Here is a 24,012-nt window from a genome sequence, read left to right as displayed (position 1 = left end):
GAGTCGAGTTTCCTTCTGTAACAAACCATGAACTCCTGACCACTTCGTTTTAATTTTCCGCATGCATTTTGTGCCAATCGCCCACTCATGTTTTCTTTCAACTTCTTTTCCTCCATGTGTAAACTGTTTTGCACCATTGCTTTGCCTTCGACCCTTGACCTCTCCGAACCCCCGCCACTGCCAACCAAGCTATTGACGAAACCTCAATAAGTTTTACTGGGCTGAACTACAACCACTAAACAATTATTTTGTGGCTCCAATCGCCATCTTTCCAAAAAGCCTTCTGCTTGCATTCTGACTGACTTTCAGTTAGTCATGAATAGTCATAAAGGCTGGAACCCAATCAGCAAGCGTTCTTGCAGCGCCGTTTTTAAGCGCCGGTTTAAGAACAGAGACCATTTTAGCTTATTTTAGTAAAGTTAAGAGTCAATCTCCTGTTAGTACATACTATTACCGGGTTCAGAGATGATCCAGAGTTTATGACATTTATGGTTTTTATCGATAGTACACTCTAACGATAGCGATGAGCATGCATGAACCAAGCATCAACTCTGCTCTGAGCAGCTCCAAGCAGGCCATAACTGCTCCCGCCATAGACCTTCTATGGCCAAATAAATACGGAGCTTCTTGGAGCTGCTCATAACTGCTTTGAGCAGAAAAAAAAAAATGAGACCATCAACCGCGCATACATGCCAACCATGGAGGAAAGAAAAGTTTGATGCCAACGTTTATATTAACCGGCCATGATCCAACCGACCATGGCTGGGCCTGGCTGGGCTGGGCTGGTTGAGGCATTTCGGATGTAGCGCCACAAGTCGAACCGATTATCTTATTTTGATTTCCAAGGTTTGCTAAGGATCAACAACAGCAACGCGCTTATTCACGTTTATCTTCACTACGCATTCTATGTATGATTATGGTCCCTAGGGACCATAGAATGACCGTTCAAAAAAAAAATGCAGTTGTTTAGTACCAGCGCTTTAGCTTCTAGCACCACACATTATAAAATTATTAATTATTGTTTGTATAAAGTTAGTTTTTTTCGTTTCGAAATGAGTTGTAGAAAACATCAGGTTTAAATGCGATGTGTGGCAAGCGGCGCGTGTCGCAACCTTTCTTCAAGGTGCAACGTGCCTACATACGTCCATGGGTACAAAGCAGCAAATAAAAACGTGAAAGAGGATAAAAAAAAATTTACTCCCAAGAGAGCGATCCCATCTGATTCGTGAGTGATGGCTGCGGCTTCGAGCAGTGGGATACGGCACGGCTCTTCGTGGTTACAAAGGAAGATCAACCTAAGGCCACAACATCGGGGCGGTCATCTAATAACGGACGAGGTTGTGAAACAAGTGCCAGAAATTTCCCAGTTCGCCGTCGGCCTCTTTCACATGCAGAGTAAGTGACCACCTCTAAACGTTGTCACGTCTCGAGTTTTCGCGGAGCTGTTTTGAACGTAGTTAGAGCCTTTTTTGCAGATAGGTGTTCTGTACTAAGATTTGTAGCGGCATATCGTCAGCTCGAAGTTGATACGGTGATCCGCTGCGTGTTCTTCGAGTGTGCTCCTCAAACAGCGAGGTCGAAAACCACCGTAAACTTTGTCCTTGAAAACGAACGTGATTATGTGCTGACGTACGTGCGATTTTATTGTTTTTTGCCGCCATAGCTCTGCTGTTTTAGTACCTGTCCGCCCATTGACCGCAGAATATTTGCCGGAGCGCAGGATCTCGCCAGCTTGCGCTGACGGAAGTTGTGTCGCTCGCTAGTGCGAAGGAGTCGTTCCTACCAGGTTTCAGGGTGTTCTGGTTTCCTGTTTTTGAACTATCGTTGAAATATCTTTGTAGAACTTTAGCGCACACAATTACCCTGTAAATGTTCAATTTTTGTCCCACGCACGCTTGGCGGTGGCTGAGCAGACTTCTTGTGTTTGGTCGGGCTATGACCGGTGGTATCAGTGCCACATACATGTTACTTTCCGAGCATGCTGCTATATGGGCTGCATGAGGGGGCTGATTTGCTCTTTACGGCATGGCCTTCCTTCACGTGCCTCATTGCGCGCAATTCAGGGTACAGAGATGTGTCATAACAAGTCTGCTGTGACCTCGAACAGTGCTCGTGTCACGTTCCCGGAGGAGGCACCGTAAAAACACCGATGCGTACGAAACAAAAGCCGTGTAATCCATAATTTTCAGCTTTCCTAAATAACTTTAGAGCCTAGCTTAATAGTGTGCTGCCTTCTGTAATCCTTGCGTGCGTTATTTCTTGGGCAACTTGTATGTAACCGAATCCTGCACATGGTTTTCATTCCGATTAGATTTTGCCTAATGCCACTCTTTGCAAACGCTGCATGATATGGTAATTCGAAAAGGGAAAAAAAAAACTGTGTCGCCTACAACCGCAACTGATGCAGCTTCATCAGGCGCATAAGCACTTTGCCTTTCAGAGTGTGAGCAGTGCCTTGTGTCTTGCTGTAGGCAGCATAGAATTGATAATTTCTTGCAGATGAAGAGGTAAACAACCTTGCCAGACGTATAGATTGAACTTGACCTCAAAGTGCATAGTAATGTAGGGGTTATAGTTGATTTGAAAAAATTGACCGTGACAAGTGGTTCTAAACGAAATCTGAGGGAGTTTTGTGCTGACAAAGTATTGGTAGACAGATTCGGGGTGTTGGTATCGGGCACAAGCCTATAGAAAGGTTACTGCATGGAATCCATGTGAAATGAACGGTGCACGTGGCACATGTGATGCGTTTAGTCATTTATGCTACCAAGAAACTACTTCCCGACATGTTGCACTTTGCAGATAAATTTTCATACTTGACTGATTCAGGTTGGGAGGCAAAAGGCTGCAAGGTCTGTTCTGTACTGGGCAACGCAGATAACAGGAGTGATAGAATTCATTCTCTTCTGTTGCCTGTTTTGCTCTAACTGCCACCGAGTCCTATGTTTATTCCTGCTGTGTTGCCTGCATTCATTATTTATATTGCCAATAGAAAACTAGATCTCTCGTCTTGCACCTTCATTCCCGCCACCCCTGTCGTGAATAGTGATACTACCTTAAAAAAATCTTCCATCTTCCGGGCCTCCCGTCAAGCATCAAGTTAAGCTTGAGTGGATGTAAAGCTGTAGGAGCTGGCCTTGTCAATGCTGTCGCATTTAATGATTGGGGCTTGGTTGTGCGCAAAAGATAGAGTACACAGAAAAGTACATTATATCACAAATTAGGTGCAGCAAAGTCCAACCATGTCTAAATGGGCACAGCACAAAATTTCTGTGCACCATTCACTGGAGCTGGGCTGGTAACTTGCTTTCCATATCTGCAGCATCCGCCCTTGTCTAGGTGGATGCTTGAGTGCTTCTCTTACTTTTCTCAGCTCTTGTAATTTTACCCCCGCCTCCCATTGCAGCCCAGTTCTTGCCACTGATCGCAAATTCTAGAATAGATCTATTACTATTGTGTGATTTCCAAATAGCGGAGCCGTTTCCACTTTGAGTGTGTGAAAGCTCCTCTATCTATCTTTTTGCCTCCAGAGCATTTCTTTTATTATTACGCAAAGATTCCCAAGTCGGCACAGTGCAAGAGCTAGTATTAGAAAAATCCTACTCTCATGCTTGTCACTTCAGTGCAAGCCACATGCAGAGCTCACAGCATAGGCAGGATGCCACTTCTACCCAGGCATACATACTGAAGAAGCTGACCTTTAGCAAGGCGTGGTGACCCACTACTACTGATGCTACTTTGATTGGCATATTATTCACATCACTTCAGCTCGTCTCCATCTTTTGTACCAGGCTTATGCTTTTCTCCTGATAGGATGATACGATTTGTGCTACATAGACGGTGGCATGCTGGTCTACCACTCCTGAGACCCTGAGTTTGGTTCCCACCAAGTTAGATGGATTATTTTTGCTTCCGCCTGTTTGCTTTCTGCAGTTATCTCAGAAGACCTGTTATATTTTAAAATCCTCAAAAGGTGTCGGCCTTTGTCACTGGATCTGCGATATGGGAATCGCTTCCCGGGGGGGACTACTGAACCAGCTGTGCACGCTCCTCCCACATATTTTTGAGCCTGGAGGGATTAATTAGAAGGGCTGCAATGAGGTGCCACTTTATTCGCTGCTGTACAGTAAGGAAAAAAGAGGGGGGAGGGAAGATCAAGATGAGAAAATCCAAAGGGTGGCCTTGGCCAACAAAATCATACCTTAAAACCATTTGTGTGGGCAGCTTTTGCATTTACCGATAAGCATGAAGGTGTAAACCTTTATTCATTTCAGAGGTTCCCAAGTAACATTAGTAGTACATGAAATTTATTGCACCTTAACTCGGGAGATATCAAAAAGAATTTGAAAGTAACATTAACTCGTACCACCATTTGTAATATTGGCCTGTGGAAGGTTCTAAAAATCTAATGCAGTAGCAGAGGTTTGACATTGCTCTTAGTCGTTTGACAACAAACCTACTTGCCAGTGTTACTTTCCTCTATTTGCGGTGCTGAATAGTGCGGAGCCTGGGTTAAGCCCGCGTGTTTTTATTTTCTTGACAAAACTGCGTGTCTGTGCTAAAACCTGGTGTAATTATCCTCTTTTCAGTTATGCATACTTCTGCGAGCCTGGCACTGAATGAGGTGAGTTTCATATCATGGCCTGGTATCTAAAGAGAACTTGGTTCCATTTTTGGTGACTTCCTAATGTTTTACATTTTTATCCTTCCATTTTTTTAGAACTGGGATCCAGATGTTAGGTAAGCTTAACTTTCTTGTGTTACTGTTAATGTACTTCATGGTGACACAGGCTGTGTAATTCAAGGTCTTAACGAGGTTCCTTCTTAACGAGGTTCCTTAACGAGGAATTCTTCTTAACGAGGTTTCATGTGCTATCGGCACGCAGTGGTCAGCCCCTGGTAAACGTTACGTCCACCCTGCTTTACTGCACACCCTTGCTCGTTGCCCTATGGTAGCACTGCTTATCAGTGATGCAAAGTGCATGGTTTGCAGGAGCTCTTTGCACATCCGTAAAGTAGACTTTTGTCTACGTCGTGTCAAAGCATGTTTAAGTGGCTTCATTCTTATTTAGTCTGTGTATTTTCAGGGATGATGTAGAGAACTTCATGAATAAATTAGTGCCGGAGGTAAGTGCAACCACCCTACCTGAATGATCACAAAATTATTTGAAGCTTAATGCAATCCTAACTTTATTTTATTTTATTTCCCGCCCCACAGAACTTGCCGTACCAGCACTCCTGTGAAGGCCCCGATGACATGGTAAATTTCCATCAGTAACATACACATTATTACGTTTTCATAAGGCTGCCCTGTAAGTTGGTTTGTGGCAGGCTCAAAGACCACTTGCCTGATTTATAACACTACTAAACACTTCGTTCTTGTCGTAAAGAGGTTAAGGCTCCAAATGGCGAAATTGCAGGATATGCTCTTGGTGCATGCTGCAAATATCCTGCCCAACGTTTATCATTTTCAAGCAGTGCCTGAGTAATATTCTGATTTGTAGGCTGCGCTGCCAAAACGGCTACAGAATGTTCGGCTAAGTGAAATTGTTATCACCACTACGATATTCTTATGTTCAGAACACTGTGGGCCTCTCCACATATTAGTCCTAGAGTGTGCGGACTGCTAGCAAAAGCTGTAATCAGGAGCGTGGGTTTCGGGTTTGAGGGCTCCTCCTTAAAGGAGCCATGAAGAGAAAATACAACTTTGTTTAATTTGAAAGAACTAGGATTCAGTATCTCACTCGGCCCCATTACAGCCACAAAAGATGTTTTTTAACGAAAAAGAGCAAGAAGTATTTAAAAACATTCAAATTTTGCGCCACAGTGACGTGTCGTGAGCAAGAATGACGTAATACGGGCCAACAATAAAACATTATTTTCAGTGCGTTAACTGCACGTTAGCATTCAAGTGATGCGGTCAAATGGAACTAGAGGCCCCATTACAGACGTCCAGTCACGTGTCGTCGCGACAGGCGAGTTAGGCGGCCACCAATCGCACAAACAAGGTTCCTTGACGGCATAGAAAAGTTTCGGGAAATTGGCTAGGGGGTCGCGACTGCTTCACACGTTTTCTTTAATATCTCCGTTATTCGTTCGAAGATTGCGATGATATTGGTATCATTGTTATCGGCACTAAGCAGTCTTTCTAATAAACCCAACTTGTATTTTGTCTTCATGGCTCCTTTAATTGATGTGCTTTCCGGTGTTACACATTTGGTTCATTTCCTATCAGTATAACAAAGGTGGTGCATCTCCTGTGTCCTTGTAAGGGCCAGCAGTGATATAAAACACAAGTCATTACTTCCAAAACACAAGTTAGTGCAGGAAAAGGCCTGTTAGTGAATCATTCAGATTGTACAGGTTCAAATTAGAAACAACGGCTGTTAACATTGCACCAGTTCTAATCCGCATTGCGATAATTTTGTCCACTTTACTTGTAGGAAGCAAAAATGTTGTGGGTAGTTTTTTGCTAGTGAACCCACTGTGGATAAGGACTAAGTGAATAAGGTTTAGTGCTACAACGTACGTTGTTGTGCATTTGATTCCTCGCTGCTGTGGCTGTTTTTTTTTTGTTATAAAGGTGATGAACAAATGCCCATCTATTCGATTGATGCATTATAAAGATTAAAAATCCCTCTATAGTTATATTTACTCTGTAGCTCTCCGATTTGTTGCACCTCATGGCCTAGGTGTTATCTCAGTGCTCCAAGTACCCGCCGCGGTGGCTCAGTGGCCAAGGCGTTGCGCTGCTGAGCACGAGGTCGCGGGTTCGATTCCCGGCCGCGGCGGCCGCTTTTCTGATGGAGGCGAAAAGCAAAAACGTCCGTGTGTACGAGATTTCGGCGCACGTTAAAGATCCCCAGGTGGTCAAAATTAATCCAGAGCCCTCCACTACGGCGCGCCTCATCGCCTGCGTTGCGTCGGCGCGTTAAACCCCACAATCAATCAGTGCTCCAAGTGTCAGTTTGAGATTTTTCTAATGGCTTAGTTTTGTTCTGCTGTCAAATTTTGTGCGGGTTATTTGGGTCACGTGACCTGCTGATGCCATGTGTGGCCCTCTGCTTCATCACTTGCCTCGCCCTGACATGTCGCACCCTCGCAGCCTGCCCATATCAAGGCCCTCCTGTTCGGGTCAAGCCTGTCCATTCCGATCACGGATGGCAAGCTCAACCTGGGCACCTGGCAGGGCATCTGGCTCTGCGAGCATAGGAACAGGGCAGGTCAGTGCGCACACCCCGAGAGGGGCACTCTGCAGGGGGATGCCCTCCTTCCTTTTTTTTCCCCTTCAATTTTTTTCGGTGTAATTTATATTTCAATATCACTAATGTGCTTGAGATATGGTGTGTTGTGCTAGGGCCCACTGCCCTGGCTGGAACAGAACTCCTACCTAGCATCTTCTTCAAGGGCACCAGCCGTTAGAAGTGTGTTTGTTATTCCACGGGGAGAAAGGAGAAAATCAATCCCAGAAGTGTCGGTGGTGTGTTAGCAAGGAAGTGTGAATCTGGAATTCCTTCATGTGGAGCAGGTTCATGTCTGCATGTGCATGTCCATCACAAATGGAGAGCTCCCCATTTCACATTAGTAAGGCAGATGAGGTACCTTCCATCATAATGAACTCGAGTCTCCTTGCTCTCTAAGGGAGTGCCCCCTACATTACTGCACATCATTGCTTTCTCATAAAACCCCTGCTTAATGTTTTCACTGCATTGTATAGCAGTATAGCTCAGGATAAGGGCAAGGGCATGCCACTGCTTGGTATTGCTCTTCTGAATGCCAGCGATGGGCAGAGTGATTGTAGGATGTCTGGCCTTTTCTTTCAGCAGTGAAAGGAATGTGGTAAAGCCTTGAATTTGATAATCACATGTGACACTTAAAGAATTGCTTAGCAAAACACAGGGTAGAGTGAAAATTACTTGGAGCATAAAAAACTGGCTTCAGTACGAGACGTGAACTGCAAATGTGAGAAACTTCAAGCTCTTGCATGTGCTTTGAGGTGCTGCTTGCTGTGCAGGCTAAGAGAAAGGGTTTGCGCAGGAATCACAGTTGTGGGGCAGTCCTGGTAGGTTGCTCTTGATGTCCGTAGTGAAATCCTGCACTGACCTTTTTCTCGTTTTTTTTCGCAGGATCGAGGAAAGTGGTGGTGACAATCAATGGTTCCTTAAAAGACTGAAGCAGTGACCACGCAGACTTTGCCACCCAGCGCCCTCACGAGACATTTTTGTGCGCGGGATTATGCTGACTCCGGGTGAATGTGCGTGCGACGGCGGTTGCCGGGCGAGGGAGGCCAGGCACCCTCCTGCCACCACTTGCAGTTAGCAGCAGCAGCATGACAACACGAGCGACCACTGCCATGGGCACCGACGACAAAGCACGGCAGGCATCATCGCCCCGGGCTGCTCTTCTGCGGGCACCGAGGGGAGGAGACACTGTTGGGAACAGTCGTTCACCCTTTTGTCTTCGCGCTTCCCGTTGTTGGGGGTTATCGCTCCATGCTGAGTTTTGCAGCGTTGCTTTTGTCCGGGTTTCTTTGGTGCTTCCTGGTGGTACAGCGTTTCTTGTTTCTTTTTCTTTTTTTTTCTGCCAAACCGGCAACAAAAGCCGTTGTGTTGTCAATTTTTTCAGTGTTTGGTCGATGTCGCTCTGAGAGTGGTCTCGGCAGTGTGGTATTTGGTGGGAGTGGGCCGACCGCTTGTTTGTGGAACAACAGATATCGTCGTGACTACAGCCTTCTTTTTTCCTTTTCTCTGTGATGTGCAGCTCACAGCATGATTTACCCTACTTTTTGTTGTACTCAGCCGCCTCTGCAAAGCATTTCACCTTCAGGTTGAAGGTTCTCAATCTCCTGCCACAAACTGGAACCTTCAGACACAGGCATCACCTTCATGTTCATAAATAAACCGCAGGTACGAGTGTATAGCTGGCTGGGCTGAAAAGCTGTACGTAACTTCTGGTTGCACTGTCACCGATCTCTTTAAAAGTCGATAGATTGTGCTGTGACACGGGCGTTGCTTACAGCGCCAGTCTCTCCTTAGCCTTTTCTATCTCTCTCTATCTCTCTCTCTCCCTCTTTAATTTTGTACGAGAACACGATTTGAGGGTTGTGCAAAAATGGTCACCATGGTACTCTCGAAAGTGAGAGTTCAGGTGGCCATGTGACCTTCCTTGGCCACACGTACCATGTACATACAGTGAATTTTCAAGGGTGCACGCTTGGCTCGCACTTCAATGCCGAGGTGCAGCGTTCTTCACCGTAGGGCTAGCAGAGGTCAGAACCATTTAGGCTTATTTCCTTCGGGTTAGAGGAGTATCATTTCAGTTATGGCATGACTGGCCAGGAGGCAGAGAATATGAAGGAAAGGAGCCCCTTTTTTGCATGTTGTTTGGTGAGGCTTTGCTTTCATAAAGTGGTTGGTGTTGCCTAATGGCAGTCTGGCCATAACCATTGTCCTCGGAGGTGAACACACGACACGAAGCTGACTGCTACGCTTTAGGTGAATTACATTTTAGCAGACATCGAGCGCCTGTGTTCTTTTTTTTTTTTTTGAGTGCCAGGACTCCTCTCTCAGCATTTTCTTCACATTCCGTTTTAAAGTAAAAAAAAAAACGTAGCTTTATTGCAAGCCACTAAATCCGGTCAGAGCAGGATGCACTTGGTAGTGACACATACGGAAAATGTGCTGCCTGAGCCGAGTTGTGTAGCGATACCTGCATGCCTAAAACCTGCCGTGAGGCACATTTGTGAGCTAAACACCCGGTGATGCTGGCATTAGGGTTTGTTACTCCATGCAGGCATGGTTGGTGCAACACTTGCCATGGCTGTTGCCATTTCATGGGTGCAGGAACTGTTTCCTCTGGAAGTAGCATGCCCGTGTGATGTAGATGTTTGGTCCCTTTTGTTAAACAAAGCTCAAGAAGCTCCTCTCAAGCAAGAGTTAAGCCAGCAATATGTTCTCCTGCAGGCTTGAGTGCCATAATTGTTTCAAGCCTTGGTCTCTACTTATTTATATCTGAAACGCAATCGCCGTTTTTTTTTTTTTTAATCTTCATTTGTGCGTCCAGTGCTGTCCCATTTCTTCAAGGCAATTTTCTGTGCTACCGCACGTGTTACTGTCAACATTTGTTACATTTGACCTTGGTTAATTAACTTTTATAGAATAATTAGGCCAAATTTAAAGGGACCCCGAAAAGCTTTGTGAAGGTGGCAATCAAATGCATTCAGGTGGTAGAACACATAACGGGGGATTTTTGAGCCAAGTGTGAGCCCCATACGTTGTACGGATAATTTGTAAACAATTTTTGAAGATCACCTTTCTCAGCCGATGAGCGCGACGCCGCAGCGAGCCGACCGCGGCTGACGCAACGGCGACCGCGGGTGACGCAACGGCGATCGCTGCTGACGCAACGGCGAAGGCGCCCCCTGATTCGCCCAATCGCCGGCAAGGTCGGCCGCCAGCGGCGTCACTGCCATTGGCTTCCGGCTGCTCTTCCTCCTTCCTGCGCGATCCCAAGGCAAAGGCGGCAAAGGCGGGTCCGCAGTGATTCACGCGAGCCTAGGCGCAGGAATGTAGCTAGCTGGTTTGAAGGAGGCAGAGAGGGAGGAGGAGTCGATCGGCAAGTGGGGAGAGGTGCCTTTAATTGCTTCTGGCGCAGCTAATACTGAATGTAGATCAATAATTCCAACGGCATTGCATCGCTATATTGGTGCTACGTGACAATACAGGCCTTTTGTAACTTTTACAGAAGGCTTTTCTGGGTCCCTTTAAAGGAGCCATGAAGACAAAACACAAGTTTGTTTTATTCGAAATATTTTGTTTTATAGTGTCCCCAGCACTTGTCCGGATGCAAACGATGTTTTATTCACTGAGAAATTAATCAATTTACATTAAAATTTTGATTTTCCCGCTAAATCGTGTGTTTTTATGGTCTACAATGACATCACAGGAATCGACCGACCGCTGTGCAGCCGACTGGAAAGCCTTGTTTACCGTTAGTGAACCTAGATGGCGCCACCATACCGTGGCAAGCTGTTTTCTGCCTCTGGTTTGTTTTTGACCATATTTGAGCCACACTTGCTTTTTTTTTTTTTTTTTTCCCGGGAGAAAATGATCGTTTCATAAAACAGAGTGCTCGCTCGACAAATATGGTCACGCAAGACACCGTTGCTTGTGTCAATCGGCCAGTGTCATCTAAAACTACCCCAATGCCCCGCAGCCCTGTGCAGCTAAACCAAGCATAGTTCACGCCGTACCAACAGCAGTACGCATCGGTACTTCTGTTTACGTGTGCTTTTGTAACTTCCACTGTCGGTCCCACCATTCTTGCTGTTTTATAAAGAATGTGGCCTAAATTTAAGCGCAAATAGCCCGTTCGACAAGCTTATAAGCTCTGCCTAATTTGCGTTTGGTTTTTCTGGCCTCCGGCAATCGCAGAGCTGGCTGGTATGACATCATAGGTTCTGTTGCAGGAAATGATGAGCGAGTGGGTCGCATGACCTTTCTCTTTTTTCCTAATTATACTGCTTATTTGAGCGAAGTTTACGTTAAAGGTGGTGTCAGTATGGTTCTAACGAGGCAATCTTTTGAATGAACCAAACTTGTGTTGTGTCTTCATGGCTCCTTTAAGGTCCCATGTCTGGGTGTAACGCTGTATTTTGAATTCGCCGAATTGGATTTTTTTTTCCTAATTCGGCCAAACCACAAGAGTGAAATTAGTGAAATACCAGGAGTGTAACCTGGGACGTTGTGCCTCTTGGAGATTTAGAAAATTGGACATTGTAGTAATGCCTTTTATTGTGCGAGGCATGATTCTAACTGAATGGGAATTGCCGTGACACTTTCCACCAGCAGGTGGTTCAAAGCAGCTGCAATAGCTACCAAGTGATTGTGTGTTTAAGATCAAAAGTAGATCTGTGAAGTGCACCGCAACATTGGCAGCAGATACCCGCCGCAGTGGCCCAGTGGCTATGGCCAAGTTGATGAAGAGGCGCTATTGTGCACCCACTTCAGTGCACATATACATGTTAAAATTAAGACCTGATGTGTTTTAGTAATTGCAACTGACCACTGCCTTTGTTAAGAAAACTGATAGCCAAGTCAACCAGAGGGAGCAGGAACTACAGCAGAGAGCAATGAACACGTTTATACCTCCTTCTGGAAGCATCAAAAACTCAACTGCGCTTTGCTGCCCATTAAGGCCATGATCCAGGTGAAACGATGTCACAGTATTAGACATTTTGCATGATAACCCTTAGTGCAGGCTATTGCAAGCGGCAGCCCTCTGTGCAGTTACCCGACACCAAAATGGGCATTTACAGGCTCTAAAATAGGACTTCGGTATATTCCTGTTCACCTAAGATGGGCGTACCCAGTTAAGCCATTGCACTTGGCCCAAGTACCTTGCCTCTAGTTAGCAACGGAATTTCCCAGGCGACCTCTCCGCGTGATTTTAACAAAAATGGGAGAGTGTTACGACTTCAGCCTACTTGCCAACATGTAGGCGTTAATGTGCAGAATTGGTAGCGGCCCAAGTGCAGTGTTTGCGCTTGGGTTTTAGGAGTCATTGATCATATGTTATGAAAGGCTATAATCTGCTTAAGGTTGCCCCGACTTCACAAGCGAAATTTCACGACCGTATGCTGCGGGCCATTCGTACAACTTCCCATTGCATGGTTTAAAGCACTCAAGGCTGATAAATGTCCTGGGGTGTTGTGGACAGTAGGGCAGTATTGGTCACTGGGTTGGAGCGCTGTATTGGGCTTTTTTGCCACCCCCCCTCTCTGTGCACAATTTTCTACACGGCCTCCACCCCTCCCCCCTTTTCTCCTGATGCATGCTGAAATTTAACCGTTATCCTGAAGGCTCGGCTTGAAATGGTGTTACAACAATGTTGGTCACCTGGTAACAGGTAAATCTAAGTTGTAGTTGTGTGGTAACATTATTTTGTTTTTGTTTTCATTCACAGCTGTACATTGCAGCTGATGTTGTGGGGTAAAATTGTATTCTTTTTTGCCCCGTAGTTGTACCGGTACATTAAAGCTGATGGTTGTGGTATTCTTACTCAGCTGCCCAGATTATTGCCACGTTATTCAGCAGAGTATCTGTTTTGAGATGTGTTCGTGTGCTCTTTAGAGAAGCCAACCAGAAACATTGTTTGCCGCTACCGGCTGTTGACAGTTGTATCGAAGCATGTTCGATTTCATGAGGTTGTCCCCAGTAATTGCTGTATACTCAAAGTGATTGCCACACGTAATGTAAAATTTGCTTAAACAACAGCATAAGCATCCCACAATTCAAAGCGCCCTCCCTTTGCAAAATGAAATGTTTTGCGCCTTGGCACCTGACGTCAATCTTCACAGACATTAAAAGAAAGAAGGGGTGGGGGCAGGGTGTCCTTAAATTAGATAAATACTTTAATCACATTTTTGACCAGCTTTGCACTGATGCAGGTTATTTTAATCACAATGGCATTGTGTCGGGAAAAAATAGACAGCAGCAAACCACACGAAGTGTATTAATGTGTGACAAGCTGTGCCGTTCACCCTGTTCATGAGCATAAAATTTGTTGTGTTGTATTCTCCTGGCATTTAAGCTGCTAACGCAGGAAAGTTGTTATCGAGAGGATCTTTTGCCATGCTCACTGACATACCATTACATTCCACAATTCCCTCATGCTAGTTGGCCACTAAGCTTGAAAACCTTGAACAATATAGCAGCTGCCCAGAATCCCTTGAATTGGAACTGTGTCGCCTTGCCAGCTGCTGAAGGGGTAAACATGTCTACTGCTCCAAAGTGTTGTGACTTACCACTAGTCGCGAAGCAAGCGATTGCTCGCTGACGATAGCAGCTGGCTTTATTTCTTATGTGTGAGGAGTACTTGCTCCTTTTTCCCTCATAAGAACGAAACATATCAGTTGAAGGATGTGTTCAGAAATTTGTCGTTGCAACCTGAAAGTTTTTCCTTGTATCAGCACAGCCATGGGCACTAGTGACACGGGGCTTGGCGCGCATATGAGCACAGTGTGTATGTACATAAAACAGGTTGTAGCTGGGTTTTTCCCCTACGGTTTGCAGTCTGGTGTTTCGGAGTCGGCAAAAGGAGGAGGCGGCTTGTTGTAAGGCTTTTGCTTGCGAGAAAGAAGGAGAGGGAAGGAGCCCACAACTGTGCCAATGTTTCCGTTACAGAAGCCAACAAGCAAACTGAGAATGCTTCCGACGGTTGTTCCTAGTCTTTCCTTCCTTAGATTCCCTTGGTTTCCACAATGTTTTCTCTTGCTGCTGCTGTAATAACACTTTTTGCTCAACACCTTAAGTAAGCGAGAAATGTCTCCGTACAATAAATGCAGGCAGAGGTCTTTTACCCAGTCTTCCTTCGAAACTTGCTGTTATTCTTGGGATCTTTTGTTAATAAAGGCTCACAGGCATCATTCTCCACTGGTGGCTGATTCCATCACCCACGACCCAGTAATTTGTCATTAAGAGGTACCTTTAAGGAGGAAGCCTTCAATGGCTCATTGAGTGAGAAAGTCGGCATCTGTGACAAAAACGGCTCCTTTACGAGGTGCTCCATTGCACGAGGTGTTCTATAGCACGTGGCGTCCCACAGTGCAAGTTTGAGGAAAAAAGGTAGCGTCTGGCGTCGACTTCCAGAATAGTAGTAGTAATGTTTATTCAGCTGAAAATTGAAAGAAACCAGAGTGAATGTGGCTAGCCTCCCTAGGCCAGGACGCCACGAGCCCACACCGATTTTAGTGCCTGGACAACCAGAGCTTGTTATTGAAAACAGAAAAATAGAAAAACTCTTGGAGGCCTTCCAAACCACATGGTGTTCAATAGCGAGAGGTGGTTGGCCATGCCAGTACACCGCAAATGGAGAGGGCAAAATGAGAAGCAGTGAAATTCAACATCTCTGTCAACTCTCCCATTACATAGTGGCAGAAATAAGTAGTGGTGCAACGCATAGGAGACAGATTGAAGGCATTCAAAAGCTTTCCGCTGGATTGCAAAACAAAGTGTCCCCAGCGGCAAGATTACAGAGCCCTTCTACAATGAGAGGTGGAAGAAAGGCATGTCAGGCTTCAACTATACATTCATGCGCCTACCTTCAAAATCCCTACAAAGTGTTTGTGTCCTCAGATACTTTTTTTTAGTGAATGTGTGGCAAAAGCAGTCTCCCTTGAGGAGCTAACTTTTACCTAAGTTGTGCTCACTTTGACAGCAAAGAAACTGGGCTGAGATTCTGTAAAGAAAAATTTGTTTAGCTTTGGCTCAGTTCAATTCGATTAGTGGGAGGCCCAGGGAATGTGCAACATCTTCTACTCTGTCTTCCAGAGTGGACACGGCCAATGTTGCACGATGTTGCACAGGAAAAAATTTCTGCAGAATCTTGCCCAGTAACGAGTTAGTGGCATGCACCACTTCAGTTCAAGGTGTTTGTGATTGACCCTACCTTTGAATTTTGTAAGTGTTTGCATTTATGTCTACAACAACACTGAACCTTAGCACACCCTCTTTTTTTGCTTGAAGCATGTTGCTTGTCTTCTTGGCTACCTGTTGCATTTCATGGGGTTAAATGTTTTTAGAAGCCAGTACACGTGATATTAATGCTCTTCATGATTACTTTTGCGTAACAATTGCAGGACAGTTAACCAAGCACAAATTTCTTACATTTCAGTTGCGTGCGCGAGCGGCGACTTTTCATCCGTCAGCGCCGTATGACGGCAGCTAAGTTGCAAACGGGTCGAGATTAGGTGCACGCTCGGAAACCGCTCACAGCAGGGCCCATCGTCTGCTAGGCTGTTCCATCTTAAGAGCGTCATTACACAAAAAAATTGCCGATCGCGCACGCTAGTTAAAGATTTGGCCGACTGTACTTGGCAGCCTACAAGGGGTGCCTAAGTTTACACTCAATAAGTTATGGCAAGTCACAAGGGTCTGTGCATTTTTTTGCTCGCAGGTAGGTACATGCTGTATGGTGGTGGTGGTTCTCTTATCTAGCTGCAAGAATACAATACCACTTGGGTATCTCACTACAATGCCTTCTCACGCAGGGCTCAAGTAAAATGACTCGTAAAAGTCCACGCCAAAATGTCGTGGCTGCTTTAGCTCTGGCAGGCTCCTAGCCAAATTGGACACTCCCTTTTTATAGCTCTGTGCACAAAGTGCCTTATGAGCTTTGAACCAAGGAGGATTTAGACTTGGGGAAGTACCTGTGTTATTGCATGCAGTGCTCATGCTACTTTTGTGCACATTGCAGTTTTTAAAATTATTATGAGCCTAAAAAACGTATATAACACGGAACTGTTTCTACTGAGGACTGCTAAATTCCCCAAGAAAATATAATGCTGCAATTTTGAATGCGGTATGGCATTTGTATGCACGTGACTGGCAGATTATGAAGAACAGGCCATAGGGTATTTAGGTGGTTAATGGGGAGCTCGAGCATGTGGATCCCAACTGCGGTCCAACTTATCTGACAACCATTAAAGCCACTATTAAACAGGGCAGGATCAGATGCATAGATCCCCACTCCATTTTCAAGAAATATACTATACGCATAGGTGCACAGGTATGCCAAACCCATAGTTCCCGCCGTGTGATTTCCACGAGTTTACAAGCAATACAAAGGTGTCGGGGTACAGTTGCAAATGTGACCATTGTTGAAAGATAGCTCGTTCCATTGGTTGTGGTTCGCTTCAAGGTTATGTGCCTGACAGTTTCTGGAAAATCCCGTGAGGTTGGGATATTTTGCTGGACTGCAACAAATGTTGGGTAGTTAGCAGTGAGCTGAAAAGCCACGACACAATATATGAGAATTGCAAATGAAGGCTCGCATTTGGGAAAGAAGTGTAGTAAAGGGCTTGTGGGTACATTTTTGCATTTAAAAATGGCACAGAAGATGGGACTAAGGAAGGAACAGATGACAGAGGTGCCGTGTTGTCTATTCTTTTCTTAGTCCCGTCTTCTGCTCCGTTTTGAATGCGAAAATCGCATTTGGGAGCTGGCAGGTTCGGCTATTTAAATAAGGTAGAATTAAAAAAAAAAAAAAGGGAAAGAACGCTCCGAGTTCATGCTAAGTACTTATGGGTGCGAATGTGAAAGCATTGATTTCCAATTGCTGAACGGATGTGCCGGTATTGTGGGGGAAAGTCATGCACTGCACAGGTCCCCCTGGCTTGCTGGCTACTGCTGCACCACTGGGCGAGGCCGAGGTGGTAGTGCAAAGCTTTTCGCAGCGTGTGGCCTCTCACCACCATTATTATCCTGTTCCCTCTTAGTTTTTTTTTTCTTAATCTCTCTTTTACTGCAATCCCTTTGTTAGGTCATTATTTGCACTTAACGTCTGGTAGGTGTAACGTTAACCCTAAAGATGTTACAAGCAACATCAAACTCGTACATACTTCAACGTGCAGGTTCCAGTTGACTACAACGAACCTCGCAGAGTAACATTAGGCCTACTGCAAGTCTGGCTCATACCCACGCCACTGAGTGTCTAACTGAGTGCCACGCTCCTTTTGTTTGTGTTGTGTTCCCAGCTTCATGACGTGTTGCAACCAATGGGGAGGTCAGGTGGGTGATTCTGCAGTGCATATCCATGTCCACAGCCAATGGGCCAGATCCTTTTCTATTTTTTCTTCTGATGCACATGTTGTGGATAGTGTCGCAGCCAATGGGAATTCAGAAGCCACTACAGGCCAACGCTGGAAAATGCCGACTCTGGCTTTTTTTGCTCAACGGTCCATTCAATGCTTTCACATTAAAAGCTCATGTGAAGAGAAAGTCTTTGCGGAACTTGATGTGACCAGAAACGTGGTTTCCTTAGCATATCTTGGAAATGAGTGCTCAACTACACAGAAGCAGTAAATAAAAAGAATGTGCTGAGAAGTGAACAATGGTGTCAGTGCATTCGAGGTGGAGATGGAAAGCACCTAGATTATTTTAAAAGCACCATCAAATGAGGTGCCAATGGAAAAACAAGGAGACAGTTAATCCACATGCCAACTTTATTGCCTCATCTTTGTGCATTACAAAAAGTAGTGGCTGGAGATCATACACAAAAATACAAAAAATTCAAGGCAGTCTTAATACAGTCTGCAGTAGGAATATTTCAATTCAGACACGCTCACTCTGCTTAAGAAAAATTGTACTTACAAGCATACACTCATCGTAATAGTAGGAATTCTTGAAACGCAGTCGACAGGACATATCCTGGGGCTGTTTGCAGCCCACTGTGGTTCAAGAAATGGGCATGTGCAACACAAGCAGCCCCCGTTGGCAGTCAGGTGCTCTCGCAGCCTCCTTCCGCAACCCTCTAACTCAGGCAGTCACGAACACAGGATGATGAGAGTCTGAAGAAGGTAAACAAGATGTGCCGCCGTCCCTGTCGGTCCTTTCTTCTCCCTTGCACCGCTGTGTACCTCCACCCATTTGTGGTGTCTCGCACGGCCCTGTCGACCAAAGCAGCCAGCACAGGAGGAGCACCTCCCCGTGGGTGGGTGGGCTAGCTGGCGGGTGGCCCCTGCCTCTTGCGGAGGGTGAGCCAGACCTCCTCCTGTGGCCGGGTGACCAGCGCCGAGGTGGGTGCCACCACCTGGTCGGGCACGGGCTGCAGCCGCAGCCGGGGGCACAGGCTGGCCAGGAACACGCCCATCACCAGCACGCTCAGCTCCCGGCCGGGGCACTGCCGCTTGCCCGCAAAGCCGAATGGGCACAGCCACACCCGCTCCTCCTCCTCCTCCTCGGGCGTGCCCTCGAAGCGGGACACGTCGAACCTGCGGGGGGAGGGCGGTGCCCGCTTGTTTGCAGTGCTGGTGCCGACCTACGCTACACTGCAGCAGAGTTTCTGATGCTAGGGCATCCACTGGGCTGGCTACCGGGTCTGCGCGGTCTCACACCCTTTTCACAGTATCCTACAACCAAGTTTGTAGTAGCTGTGAGAGGACTAGGGGCACCGCCATGTCTCCTTCGCTCGATGAAATGTGGGGAGGGCAGTCAGAGGGTCCCCCTTCTCTCCTATTTTGCACTTTCATTATGCAGGAGTCATTCCCCAACCTTCTGGTACTCCATCAGGTCTATGGCCATCAGTATCAGTCACGGACGCGATTACTGTACGACTATGTTCACAATTACTACAGATGTCGAAAAGCTCGGAGAAGCTTCGAATGCCCTACGAATTTGGAAGAATCTGCGACAGTGGCAAGATGTCGATGCATAGCTTTAAGCCAGATGCAGCAGTTCAGGCCTGTGTGAGGCTGAATGCCATCATTTGAGTCAAATACCTGCACCAGTGTCATGGCTGCAACTGCCTTGGGAGTACATCAAAAGGTAGACCATAGAATCTTCCAAATTTCAGAAAAGACAGACGATGCAGAAATGCAGGCTTAAAATTTAATTCTTTTCAATTACTAAAGATAGCCCTCGCTTTGTAGCTACAAATATACATAAATTATCAGGTTATGTAACTATTGCACATAAGGGACATTGGAAATAATGCAACTGTTTTGTTACCTAAAATTCACACGCAACCATTTTCATTACCTGTGAGGCACTTTCCACTTGTTTTCTTCATGCAGGACCACTCCAAGTGCTTGAATGACAGGTGTCTACAAAAGAAAAGACATTTATTACACACTGTGCAACAGGAGATTACTAGGCCCTTGCTCTTAATTAGAGATTAACAATCGGATTCCTCTTTTTTGAAATAGTGACCAAACTGTCAAATACACTAGAAGCTGAATTTTACAAAACTCCATTTTATGAATTTCCCAATTTTTTGAGCCCATTCTGATTACCTGTTTGTTGTCCACAGGGGTTAATACATGTGAAAACTGGATTTTATAAACAAAACTGACCACCAAACCGATTTTATTCAGGGAATAGGCATATAAGCTGTTTTGTAACGCCATTTCCTATCATTGAGAACATACAAAGAGGAAGCGCAAATAAGTTAACAGCCAAAGAAACGGTGGGAAAAATTCAAGCCACGGTACGCAAGATGTCAAACAGTTGAACAAGTGCTGTGAGGGGTCTGCTATTGCAATCCCAAGATATGAGAGGCGCACAGGGCCTTTGTTCAAGAACCGCACACAAGACAAAGTAACCTACTTCTTCATTAAGGGGGCAGACTGGTCTTAGAGCTATTTTTTTTATTCACCAACCAATTTTAATGAAACTGTGCTGCATTATAGAGTTTTTTGTGCTGATTTCTAAGCTGCCATTAGATTTTTTGTAAGTTGATTATATTTTGAGTTAATTAATGATTAATTGCCATTATTTTGGGTCACAGTTACAAAAAAACCATGCCATACAGAATGGCAGTTACCACGTGGCTAGACAGACAAATGACTAAAGAATACAACGTAGGAAGAACTTTTTTGATTCAGCTATTTTTGGTGGTTTTACAACACAGTGAACTTCGCTTCTCCCATGCTCTGCCAGAAATGGCTCGCAGGTGGTGCCATTTGAACACAATAATAATTTTCCAAAGCCTCCATTTGAAAAATTTGTTTCCAACCTTGTATTCTCCACACATTTCGGTATCAGAAGCAAAAAGAATTACAGTTGTACCTGCTTTGGGTGCCGAGATATGTGAGGATGAAATGCTAGCTTTGCATTGCAAGAAAAGTGCCGTTTCACCATCGAATTCTGCGCTAACTGAGCTGTAGAGTGCACTTTAAAATGCTATTATAATATAATAACAACAAATATGGTGCCTTTTGATGAGGAAGTTCACAAACTGATAGAAAAATGGCCGTGGAGGCCGAAAATGCCATTTTTCAGAAAACGCTTTTTTGACCGTTTTTCGGCCCCAAAGACCCAACTGCCCCCTTAAGAAATGAATTTGTTCTCTAGTAGATACGTACACAATTCCCAATCTTACGAAGTTTCAGGAGTCCTCATGAGCTTTGTAAAAAGTGGCTTTTAACTGCACTTTAATCTAGGCCTGGCCTATGTGCTGCCAAAGGCAACTACTACTGGGTTATGCAAGTCATATTGATGCGTGCCAGTGGTAAGAGGTTCTCTGCAATTCGTATTGGTCCTTTCTCACAGTAACATGATGCCTGTGGAGATGCGGTCCTCAGAAGCAACAATAACTTTCTTTCAAGTTTCATATTTGGCATTTTGAGCTCGCCAACTCTGTTCAACTTCTTCAGTCAACCTGTTCATGTTTTCACTTTTTACGAAGAGTGCAGAGACTCCATAGCCAAAGTATTGTACACGTGATAACTGATTTGTGGTTGAAAGACTCGGCAAACTCTCGCTAATTTAAATGCCTGTTTGGAGCAATCTTATTCGATTTTTTCTGAAGCCTGCACGGAAGGCCTCAAATCAAAACTTTGTGACATCAGCCGCTGCCCTAGTGGCTGGCACCACAAAGTTTGGTCTTTACAGAAACACATAAGGGCAGGGATCCAAAAGACATCCCGGCAAAGCTGTCCACAGCAAAAATTACTTTTTGTAAGCTGACATGAAATTCAACAATTGTATACCAACCACACTTGAGTTCGGGCAATCGTACGACAAATATTTTAGTAAAACATATTTGAAAAACAGTTTCTTTCATGCCTTCGATGCTGCACCAATGGGTGACCCTTCAGTAGCTCACCTTTTTCGGAATGATGTGTCCGCCTATCTCCACATCCACGTCCTGGCAGCGTGCCGCCCATGGCTCAATCGTGGCAGTACGCAACGTCTCCTTGATGGTGTTTTGCACCGACCTTACGAATGATGTGATCAAATAAAATACCACTGTTCATTTGTGCATATGAAACTTGCAGGCAAAGCAAATTCCTTGAACGGCACAAAGTTAACAAGCACACAGCTGTCAGTAGCTCCTTTGCAAAAACGAACAAAGCCAACAGGCCCAATTCCCCAAATTTTATTTCTAACTCCTTCAACATTGACTAGTTAGTATAGCTTGTTTATGTACGGTTGTTCCATAATGCATTTATGATGTTGTACAGTACTGAGAATCAAAAGCTTTTTATAAGCACTAGGTGCTAGCACAAATGACAAACTGCAACATGGCCACTGAATTTTTTTACGCCATGCCTACCAGCTTCCTACGCACTGCATAGAAGGTGTGCCGCTGTCGTTCGCAGTGTCGTGAATGGGATACTCACTTCATGTTCCTCAGATCTTGACGAGTCAGGGGCCTCGCCTTGTCTAGTGTTTGCTTCGCTTCCTCAGCAATGGCGTCTTGGAGCTCAGGGTGGGTTGCAAGGAAGTACAGCAGCCAGGTCATGGCTAATGGGGGAGGAAACAAAGCAGACGCTATTCGCAATGCATAGAACCACAACAAGCATGGGAATACTGAAAGACAATTTGAAAAGCTTACAATATAATGACAAGAACACTGAAAACAAAGGATCAGTACTGCGAAGACATGGTGGCGCCGCACCGCAATGACGAAACATGATCAGTGAAGTTGGGAAAGAACTGGGACAGGCTTTGTTATATTGTTGGTAGAATCAGACTTCAAAGCCAGGGCTTTTACGTGCCGAAGCTACATCTGGGCTACGGGACGCACAGAAGCAAAGAGTTGAGGGTCAATTTGGACTACCTAAAGGTTCTTTAATGGACGTGTAAAGTTCGACACAAAGTTGTTCGTTTTTCTCACCTCCATCAGAAAAACCACAACTTGGCAGTACATAAGCAACCACAGAGATATACGGCTCCAAGCCGTGTGCATTTGCCATCTGAAGGGGCAGCGTATGGCAACTATAGGATGATGATTTTACAGGGTAGGCGGCATTACTCTATGCAAGTGGTCCAAACTGATGTGCTGTGATGCAGCGCGGCAGAGCCATGAACTTAGACTCATATTGAGCCCACCTGAACCTTCAGTGCCTCGTGAGAAAACGGCAGGAGCTACGTTTGTTTGTAATTCTTTCAAATAAATTCATAACTGTTTGAGGCGAACTTTTGTGGGCCGCCCCACAGAGACAATGTTATGAAACAAGATATCAGAAGAACTTCGTGCCCACATGTTCCGTGCTGGCTCACCCGACACAAGGGAATATCCCTTGACGGCGAAGGTGATGCAGTCGTCCACTGCCTGCTCCTCGGATGCAGCAGACTTGTTCAAGACGTCAGCCAGGAGTGTCCCTTCACCCCCCGCCTTGCACTTCCTCAAAGCTTGGGCCAGCAAGCTCCTCATATCCTTTATGGCTGCACACACGCACAACACATTCCCCGCCATCTGCGCCGTGCGTCAACAAGACCATGCAATTCTAGACAAGGCCAACAAAACACTGCGCTGACCAGAGCGTGAATAAAGTTCAATTCATCGAGCGGCATGCACCTGAAAGTTGCTACGAAGAAGTCTCACTTCATTTTAACGGTGCCCCGCAAGGGCGGACATACACATTCATTCCTAGTTGTGGCTTCGCTCCAAGATAGCCTGTAAGAGTGAGAAGATGACTTCAGGGCTCAGTTCTGAAGTGATCTGCCTGGGCTAATTCATGCCTTCATATGCAAACGATATTATGATCAACATTTAACCTGAGCATCTTTTGCTTTGTCGTCACACTGTCTGCTGCCCAAAATAATGGACAAAGCAAGCAATGCACTGCTATTGCTTTTTAGTGCTTTGATGCATAGTTTCCGCTCTTCAAGGCAAGTGGCAATGGTTGCCTGATATATCGTGGCTTTCTAGAAATGATAGAAGGGTCAACAAAATCGGCACCGACGACAACAGGCTTACCTTCTTCGTACTGCTTCGTCCTTGGACTACCGGAATCGAAAACCATGCCACCAGCCATTTCCTCCAGTTCTTTTATACACTGTGCAAAGACGTAAAAACAGGACACAGTTTGAGAAAAAAAAGCAAGAGAGATGGATAAAAAAACATCGGCATCACGTTAATTATGTGGCTAACCACTGGACTTCCCCATCTTGTTGTGGCTGCTCGATATGACTAACGAGGGGGTCAACAAATCCACTCACCAGCTCAAAGGTGCGGCTGAACTTGAGCACCTGCTTGTCGTCAAAGAAGAACTCCCCAAACAGCAGG

At 45.4% G+C, this 24,012-nt stretch overlaps 2 protein-coding genes across 2 annotated transcripts in view; one reads left to right on the top strand and one right to left on the bottom strand.

Annotated features, from left to right (window-relative positions):
• Positions 1–1,134: 1,134 nt before the first annotated feature.
• LOC144169789 (UPF0047 protein YjbQ) lies at positions 1,135–14,432 on the top strand. The gene is made up of 7 exons (XM_077699135.1): positions 1,135–1,395; positions 4,590–4,624; positions 4,721–4,740; positions 5,088–5,127; positions 5,219–5,260; positions 7,106–7,223; positions 8,127–14,432. Exons 1-7 carry the CDS (start codon positions 1,233–1,235, stop codon positions 8,171–8,173), a joined length of 465 nt encoding a protein of 154 aa, XP_077555261.1. The 5' UTR covers positions 1,135–1,232; the 3' UTR covers positions 8,174–14,432.
• A 3,551-nt stretch (positions 14,433–17,983) lies between these two features.
• Positions 17,984–24,012, bottom strand: part of LOC144169788 (cytochrome P450 20A1-like) — a 9,410-nt gene continuing 3,381 nt past the window's right edge. Inside the window, exons 6-12 of the mRNA XM_077699134.1 lie at positions 23,946–24,012; positions 23,704–23,782; positions 23,004–23,168; positions 22,121–22,244; positions 21,604–21,715; positions 19,536–19,600; positions 17,984–18,769 (exon numbers count right to left, since the gene is read on the bottom strand). Of these exons, the coding sequence (XP_077555260.1) occupies positions 18,499–18,769; positions 19,536–19,600; positions 21,604–21,715; positions 22,121–22,244; positions 23,004–23,168; positions 23,704–23,782; positions 23,946–24,012 (883 nt within the window). The 3' untranslated portion in view covers positions 17,984–18,498. The remainder of the gene's footprint in view (positions 18,770–19,535; positions 19,601–21,603; positions 21,716–22,120; positions 22,245–23,003; positions 23,169–23,703; positions 23,783–23,945) is intronic.

The sequence above is a fragment of the Haemaphysalis longicornis genome, unplaced genomic scaffold (assembly GCF_048455015.1).
Source record: "Haemaphysalis longicornis isolate Haplotype H1 unplaced genomic scaffold, Haemaphysalis longicornis Haplotype H1 scaffold_2, whole genome shotgun sequence".
Lineage (NCBI taxonomy): Eukaryota > Metazoa > Arthropoda > Arachnida > Ixodida > Ixodidae > Haemaphysalis > Haemaphysalis longicornis.
This window is presented reverse-complemented; position numbering and strand designations above follow the sequence as displayed.

Bases quoted from the DNA above. Each gene is read 5' to 3' on its own strand.
- LOC144169789 (XM_077699135.1), top strand. From the start codon at position 1,233: ATGGCTGCGGCTTCGAGCAGTGGGATACGGCACGGCTCTTCGTGGTTA. The intron at 1,396-4,589 runs GTAAGTGACCAC...TCCTCTTTTCAG, and splicing joins CGGCCTCTTTCACATGCAGA to TTATGCATACTTCTGCGAGC. The intron at 4,625-4,720 runs GTGAGTTTCATA...CCATTTTTTTAG, and splicing joins CGAGCCTGGCACTGAATGAG to AACTGGGATCCAGATGTTAG.